This window comes from Nelumbo lutea, chromosome 2, assembly GCF_056320005.1.
Source record: "Nelumbo lutea isolate HS-2025 chromosome 2, American lotus-T2T, whole genome shotgun sequence".
NCBI classification, from domain to species: domain Eukaryota; kingdom Viridiplantae; phylum Streptophyta; class Magnoliopsida; order Proteales; family Nelumbonaceae; genus Nelumbo; species Nelumbo lutea.
The window spans coordinates 42189642-42197989 of NC_142685.1; the positions used below are offsets into that span (position 1 = coordinate 42189642).

At 37.2% G+C, this 8348-nt stretch overlaps 1 protein-coding gene across 1 annotated transcript; it reads right to left on the reverse strand.

Moving 5' to 3' along the window:
• Positions 1-583: 583 nt before the first annotated feature.
• LOC148870147 (metal tolerance protein 11-like) lies at positions 584-7628 on the reverse strand. Its single transcript, XM_088970517.1, has 6 exons — positions 6300-7628; positions 4671-4780; positions 4309-4554; positions 1994-2074; positions 1636-1869; positions 584-1154 (listed from the first exon to the last, which is right to left on the reverse strand). Exons 1-6 carry the CDS (start codon positions 6469-6471, stop codon positions 807-809), a joined length of 1191 nt encoding a protein of 396 aa, XP_088826643.1. The 5' UTR covers positions 6472-7628; the 3' UTR covers positions 584-806.
• Between the last annotated feature and the right edge of the window lie 720 nt (positions 7629-8348).

The window sequence follows — 8348 nt, forward strand, 5'->3', positions numbered from 1 at the left end:
ATTTAACGTCTAGTTAGTAACATGGTGAGTTTTAGACATTTTGAAAAGTTGTGGTGAGTTTAAGAAAAATGCTGAAAACTCATGATGAATTTTAGACAATTACCCTTTATCTTTCTCATGAATTTGTTATTAACCCAAATATTCCGAACAAGGAGTGGCATGTGCAAGATAGACGACAAAGAAATAAATGGACCAAAATTTTGGGATGAACATAGCCTTTTGAACGTGAGGCCAAAAACAAAAATAATGAAGGACAAATTTAAATAGCCGACCCCGTATAGTTGTTGGGATAAGGATTGGATGATGATGTTGACGATACAGATAATGACGACCAAACCAATATCAGAAATATCCAAATGCACTCCTAAATCCTAAATCCTTCTCGACTCCGAGAAAATGTAATTTAACTAGTGAACACGTTCACCATACAGTAGAAATGTCTTGCTTTCAGGTATATCTGCACTGCACAGCCGTGTATTTGAGATGCAAATGGTAGTAAGTGAATACCCATTGCAATTCCAAGTGTTTCACTAAAAATTAGAGCTCCCGAATGCTTATAAATAATAAAGGAAGAGGGAAATCAGGACACACAACTCTGTTGATCTTGCAATTGCGCCATAGTGAGAATGGCCTTCTGCGGCCATGAGCATAAGCCCAGGCCAATCTTGAAGCTAATGCTAATTCCCTTGCTATATACAGCTATATAGTGTTTAGACAGAATCATGGTTCAGAAACAATTCGTGCAAAGCAAAACACAAAACGACGGCTTGATCATACAAGAACACAGAGACAAAATCATTTAAGAGTTAAGAGTGTGCCTGCGCATGTTCAGGCTTGTGGGTGAACTCATAGTCAAGATGAACAAAGGCACGTTCAATCTCGGGCAGGAGCTCCAGCTTTTCCTGCAACGACTCCCCAATGTCATGTGCCTCCTGCAATGGCATTTCTGATGGCAATACAATGTCGACCTCAACAAAGTAATGTGAGCCGAAGGTGTAGGCTCGCACTGTGTCGATGTGTCTTATGGCCTTGTGGTGGTTCCAGCAAAGATATGTCAATTTCTGTAGATATTCTGGTGTTGCTGACCTGCCTACTAGGGAGTTCACGTTTTCCAGCACTGTCATGGACCATGTGCGAATGGTGTACAGGGCTAACTGCAATCATACATAGAACCCCAAACATTATAATACTAAAAAAGATGGTAGATGGGCAAGTAACAGACCCTATCTATATGTTGCAAATTGCAATACATGGAAAATATGTATACATCTACTGTCTAGACCAAACGCTGATGCCTGATGGGCTCCACCTAGAAAATCTTTATAGGACTGACTCATCTAGGAAAAGCCGAGTCCCTATGTGTTAATCACTCATTTTCTGGAGAACTAAAAACTTCAAAATTTTTGCAGCCTAAACTCTCTCTTGAGACATATTTCATCATGTCTAGTTAGAAAGAAGGCATATTTGCTTGGGTGGTTGCCATTTTTTGGACAAAGGTGTCAGTAAAAGTCCCATTTAATAGGTCATCCACTGGCTGCCTCCTGTAAGTATAGTAGGGGCAGGGATATACAGTCATCCCATCATAAGGCAATTATAATTCTTCAATCACAACTAAAAAAAAGTAATTTTACTTACAATGATAGCTCCAACAGGATCCAACCAGTCATTAATGTAATTTGCAAGAAGCGCAGCAACCAGCCCAATGACATTTGTGATGACATCAAAAAAGTGATCCTGAGCGTAAGCTTTGACGATCTCGTTGGTAAAAGTGCGGCAATAGAAAACCAGAAAGAGCTTTACAAATGTTACTGAAAGCATAATGCCAATCACCCATCGTTCTTGCTCCTTGGTCAAGTAGAATCCATCCTCCTGAAGTCAGGTTGAGAAAGAAAGATAAGAATCTACTTTTTGAGCACTATCTATACAAAATGTAGCAATCAAAAAGAAATCCTCAATTGTTGTGCATGGAGCTGAGAAAATATACAAAACTTACATCAGAGAATAGTGTGCGCAATGACTCCAAGATTATCTGCAGACCTAGTGTAGCCATGACAGAAGCAAAAACAAGGATTCCCTGCATTATTTTGTCAAGCAAGAATTAAGCATATAATTCAAGCATATTGCTTGGTACCCTTGCCATCAAAATTCAGATAAGGCATGAAACATCAGGTATAGAAAATACTCCATCTTCACATCAGAATTGGCTAATCTAAGCATCTATACATCACAAATGTAAGATGCAACAATTTGTTTGGAACAGGTTATACCAAATAAGACTCGGGATCCCCTTTGCCCGTGCTGTGTCACATTCAATTTTTTTCCACTAGGATCAAAGAAATGTATCATTTTTCTCAGTAGAATTGTATCCAATATTCTTTAAAATTATATATGATTTTCAAGAGACAAATAGTCATAAAGGGATACCCAATGGTCCAATTAGAAGGAAAAGGCTGTCTTACAAGGAAATGGAGTTAATGCCAACTCATAATTTTTGTTATCTCCACCCTAGACAAGCCTATAAAGGAAGAAGTACTTGTCATGATCAGAAGCAAGTAGTAATCTTTAAGATCCTTCACTAAAATCAACTAACCCTATTTATGAAGAATGTTCCTCATCAAAAAGTAATGTTAATTAAGTGGTACAGAAGCATGAATTTCATTGATTTTTATCGGTAAAATTTTATTGAACGTAACCAGTGCTTTTCATCCAGCCATTAGAAAGGTTTACAAGGATAATTGTCTAAAAGAAAGGACCAATTTGTAAGCAACCAATTCCTATCTTCTCAGAAAGAGAGATCCCCAACAATCCCAGACATAATGCCTAATACCCAGAAGAATATAAAGCTGAATGAGCTCCTACTTATCAAATCAAGGATTCCAGGTGTCACTAACTCAACAAAGGGCAGCCCAGTGCACATGGCTCTTGCCAACGTGGGGTCTGGGGAGGCACAGATGTATGCAGCCTTACCCCTGCACATACAGAGGTTGTTTCCAAGATTTGAACCCTGGTCAACAAGGTTGTAATGGAGCAACCCAGCCATTACCAAGGCCCACCCCCATGTCACAAACACAACATATTTGGGAAAAAAACATCCTTTCAGTCAATTCATATGTACCCATTTCTTTATCAAAACCTCAACTCCACCCTGGAAAATCCACACAAGCTAAAAAGAATTCAACTTCTATGAGCATGGAAGTGGTAATTAGCCATTTTATGTGGGTTGGTTGACTTTGAAGTCAAGTATCAAACTTGATCACGTCACCATGCACTTGTAGCATAGAGGTGGTAAAACTTTGTTGTAATTTTTAAACAATAGTATGATTTGCAATACATTCATGATTTCATTTGATTCAACTTTATTTCCAGTAATCTTATCATAATCTTATGACATATTTCCTTTGTTTTTTTTTTTTAGTCTTGAGCAGCAAAACTGCTGTTCCGTCCTTCACTCCCTCTAGGTTTCTTTGCTGCTATCTCTCTCCCCCCAAGCTTCTCTCCCCCCAAATTGCCTTATTTAGTAAACTCTTTTTCAGTTCCTATTTAATTACTTTTTTTCAATCCATCCCCTTCCCTAGCCTCTATATCACCCTTTAAACCCACCTTAGAGTGGATTTTACTTTATGCATCAATCCAAAACCTATTTAACATATTTCCCCTAGCCATCCTCCATCACCTCCCTAAAGAAAAAGATAATAGTCACGTTTACAGAATAAATGCATGTGATTGCTCTTGACATTTTATCAGACCAAGTATCACATAAATAAATATTCATAGTAAATGCACATGGTAATTTGTTCACTCATTGAGATTCAAAGGGAAAATAAACCAGATTTGTTGAGTATGAGTGAAAATATGGAACAGATCTGCAAACCCAACCCATGTAGTTGTAATAATTCCCTAACTCAATTTTCTGATTCAAACAGCAAAACAGGGAAAGCAGTGGATTTCAGAATCCTTTTCCATCCTGCTTGGCCAATCCAGATACAGCCTGAATTGAACCCATAAACGGGAAATTCTGTAATAGTAGTAAATGGTAATGTTGAGGTCAAACCCCATAATTTAGACAGTGTCTAATAATGCAAGAATAGTGTATTCCAGGTGGGAACAGGAACTGGTTATCATTACATGGAAGAAGCCAAGAGAGGAGAAAGTCAGAAGACAAACAAAGCAACTCAGCAAAAACCAAACATCTTGAAATGTTAAAAATAGCATACAAGCTGAAAAAGGATAAACAATAAATTCATTGGGGAAAAGTTAATGTAAAAAAAATGCAGTATTTCAGAGCAAATAATTGCAGGAGAAACTGACCAATGGCTGCATCCGCTTCTTTCCAATTGGGTACCGGTATGGGTTTGGTGTCTGCATAGAGAATGCCGTAAACCACAGAATGAAACCTGACAAAAGATCAAGAAGCGAGTCTAACGTGGATGCTATGATCGCCAATGAACCACTCCTAATGGATGCATAAACTTTAGCAGCAAAAAGAGCCATATTTGCAATATTCGATATTCTGATGGCAAGTGTTTCACTTCTAGCCATCCTGTCCCTCTCTTCCTGAAAATCAACACGAGCAAATATTTCAGTCCTAGACATTTTCATCTGGATGATGTTCAGAAATGCTCCAAATCTAATTCTGAGATGACCACGTAAACAAATGAATGGAGATAAACCTTTGACATTCCAGGAAGAAAACCACGCTCTGCTAAGGCATCCATTGCATTGAACCCCTCTAGCATCTCTCCCTGTTGTTGGTAATATTCAGCCACAACATCTTCTGGGCCTGGACCCACCAAGTAAATCAATCAAATTTGTATTTATGCAGTACAAATATAGTTAGTTCACGTATTATTAGGACAGTAGTTTTATAGCTTGGATGTATTTCTTTTCAGCCTGTTTTTTAACTGTCAAAAGCACAAAGTAAATTCTTGCAGTAATATACAAGGTTCAAAATGTTGCAATGTGTCGGTGTATATTGATCGATACATATTGATTTTTTAACCCATCAATATGCTTTTTCTTGATAGTTTGGACCTTTTAACATGTTGAAAACATGAAATATTAATATTCAGTTTAATATTTTTCTGTAAATGTATCAAACCAGAAAAATAAAAATAAAAGAGTATCGTACAATAGAAGCTTTGGATAAGCAATTTTGTGTATCCAGCAACCAGCATATCAATACTTTGAACCTTTGTAGCATGTGTTATAATTTTCCCAAATAAATACAGGAAGATGCCAATTTTGTGGAGCTCAGTCTCTAAATAGTCATTCCAATGTTTGATACTGGCATTTGTCATGAATGAGTTACAAGTTACAACAACTCAATTAGATGATAAATTGGATGACTTAAACTATTAAAGAGGATGTGATTCCGTTGACAAATCTGCAACCATAAACTATTCAATATAATCAACATCTAAAAAATTACTAAAATACATATCTCAAAGTGGTTAATCAATCCAGGAAGTACTATGAGCATTTTGGTGCAGGCATAAAAAGCAACAACTAACAACCGGAATTAGAAGTTTTTCCTTACACAATTGAAATAACAAATTCAACCTTTCGATTGGATAACAAATTAGTATAACGTTGTTTATAGACTCCAAAATGGTTTTCCTGAATCAGATTATCAACTGCCTAATTTTCTTAAGTAAAAAATTGGATATTTTGCAAAGAAAATAAGTGATCACGATGACCAAACTGATTGAAAAGTCCAAGACAAGGATTATAGTTGGAAGCCACTGATAACAGAGTAGACAGATTCTACATACAACCCAGACGTTGCTATATGTCTTATAGCTAGGACAACAATCTGCATTTATACATATCTTCCTCTCTTTTCTCTGAGAGAAAAGTATCTCAAGCCGGAAGCCTCTTTTTCAGTTGTTAGGAAAAAAAAGAATTAAACGAAAAGAACAGAACAATTTTTTGGCTGAAAAATCCACAAATACTACATATCTATAGTCACAAGCGTCAGAATCATTAAAAGAATAACGAATTAGATTAAACCCACAACTAAAATATGGATTGACTTAAAAAGGACCACTAATCACTACGAGCTAGTTAAGGAAAACAAAGAGCAGAGTCATATATCAAATGAAGGAAAAAATCATCTACCGAATAAAGCAAAATTGCTGACAAAGCAAGAGCCAACTGAAGACACTTCCATTTAAAAATCAGAGAAGGAAATCGAGAATACTAAATATGGATTGACTTAAAAAGGACCATCTCTTTTATAGATATATAAAATAATTAGATTAGACTTTATAAAAAAATAAGAAGTGAAAGAAAATTATCACCTCGAACGCCAAGGCAGTCTTGAAGGCCACGAGACGGCTTTTCTTTGTTCTCAGGGGACAGCTGATAGCCATCGAAGTTTAAGCGCCAGGACCCCTCTTTGTTTCCAGATTCCGGCAAGAGCCGCTCGTCTGACCCGTCGGGATTACAAGTGGGAATCGCTGGATTCATCATTTTCCAGTGACAGGAACTGATAAAACCCTAAAAACTTGGAAGGGGCACCAGATGGATCTTCTTCGTACGAGGAAACCAACGAGAGAATATGGGATTAAAAAGGAAATGAATATTTTATTTATTCGGGGAAACGTTTTGGGATCTTGCTTTTGTATCTATGACTGATTCAAAAAGCAGATTTTTTTTGAAGCAGAGAGAGAGAGGGTTAGGTGAAATGACGAGAGTGGACAATAATTGTAACAGTCCCTCCTATACAACTTTTGGTTGTATGAGAAGGTGAAAAAGTAAGTGAACACTGTTGATTTCCGTCTTTCTCAAGTTTATCTTCGCTCATTCCATGCTTGAGATGGAACCTCCCGAAAGCAAAAATCGTGAACAGGGTTTAAAAAAAAAAAAAAAAAGCTTTTTGCAGAGTCAAGTTTGGTTAGGTTGTTTGGAAAAAAAAAAAAAGAAAAACTCTTTAAAATCGATTACGTTTTCAAAAGATTATCAAAAAGAGTAAATGGAAGAAATTTGTTTCACTGCATCAAATCATCGATGAGTAGTACATGTAACAGAATCCCGCCCCTAAAGATCATTGTATTCTTCTCCTTCTCGTTGTGTTACGCTCTATTTCTCCTAAATACGATACGTTGCCAAAATTAATCAGGCAAGGAACTGGATCTATACATAACGACGTACTTTTCTCTCCACAATTTTCATCGTTAATGTTCCTGCTTGATATACGTTCATTGTGACAACTGAGGAAATGAAATTTGAAATGATAAAAATATTCCATTCTTTTTTCTTCCACACACTCTTTCAGAAGGAGCGATTTGTGGTGTCCCACTGTGAACGAGCGGAGAGAAATGAATGGCGTTTATGGCATATCAACAACAGTGAAACATTCAGCTTCTTCTGCGATTCTATCAGAAGAAAACAAAAACATACATAGAGAGAGAAAGCTGAAAGAAAGATAATCAAATAATAACAGAAAATGAAAAAACAACACGGCTGGAACATCCAAATAGACAGACGGCAATAAGTGGCGGGAACTAGTGATATGGTGACCAATAAGTGGCAGGAACCATGTATGTTCCGGTCCAAATAGACAGACTCCGGATCTCCCTTCCCCAAAATCCCAAATACACCAGTCGGGCTACCAGTCACTCATCCTCAGGAAAATAAATAAATAAAATTTTGGTTATTTGTAAAAAACAGCTTGGGCAGTTTTTCGGCTTACTGCACGTGACTTTACCTAATTCGGGTCCTTGTTTGGCTACCAAAGTTTTTTCTTTGTTTTCACTGTGCAGCCGTGGAAATTGTGAGACTGTTTTGGAGGAGTTTATATAGATTAACGTAGTTCACACCTGCGCCCCACAACGTCCCCCATCACCTCTCTGCCGTGTATCGAAAATCCCGGTGATGTGTCAAAAATGATGTTATCATCATTGGGATATGTTCCCAATATATGGCGAGGATATGTTGTGAGAATTGTGAGGCGCTCCCTCTTAAGGCACATATTAACGTGGGCTCGCATCTTTTACAGTGGGGTCATTAATTTATACTGACGCAAAACCTTATTATTGGTTTGGTTTACCGTTTCTGTCGAACAGTTAAAGCCTTCGGCTAATCTGAATTAGTCATACAATAAGAGCTCTGTAAACATAGTCCGGATATTTTGTCTACGTCTATCAATATAACATTGCAGCCACGAGAACATTTCATCCTCCTATATAATATTATGCAGAGAAAGATGTTTCTAATTCAAGGGATACTGTGTTGTGAGTAAGCCTGGACAGAGTTCTCTTGAGAGATTAGGAGTCCTATAAACAGTGCAGCTACAGCAAGAATATGCAGTTAAGGGCAGGAAAAAAATTATAATCATTCCAACTCTA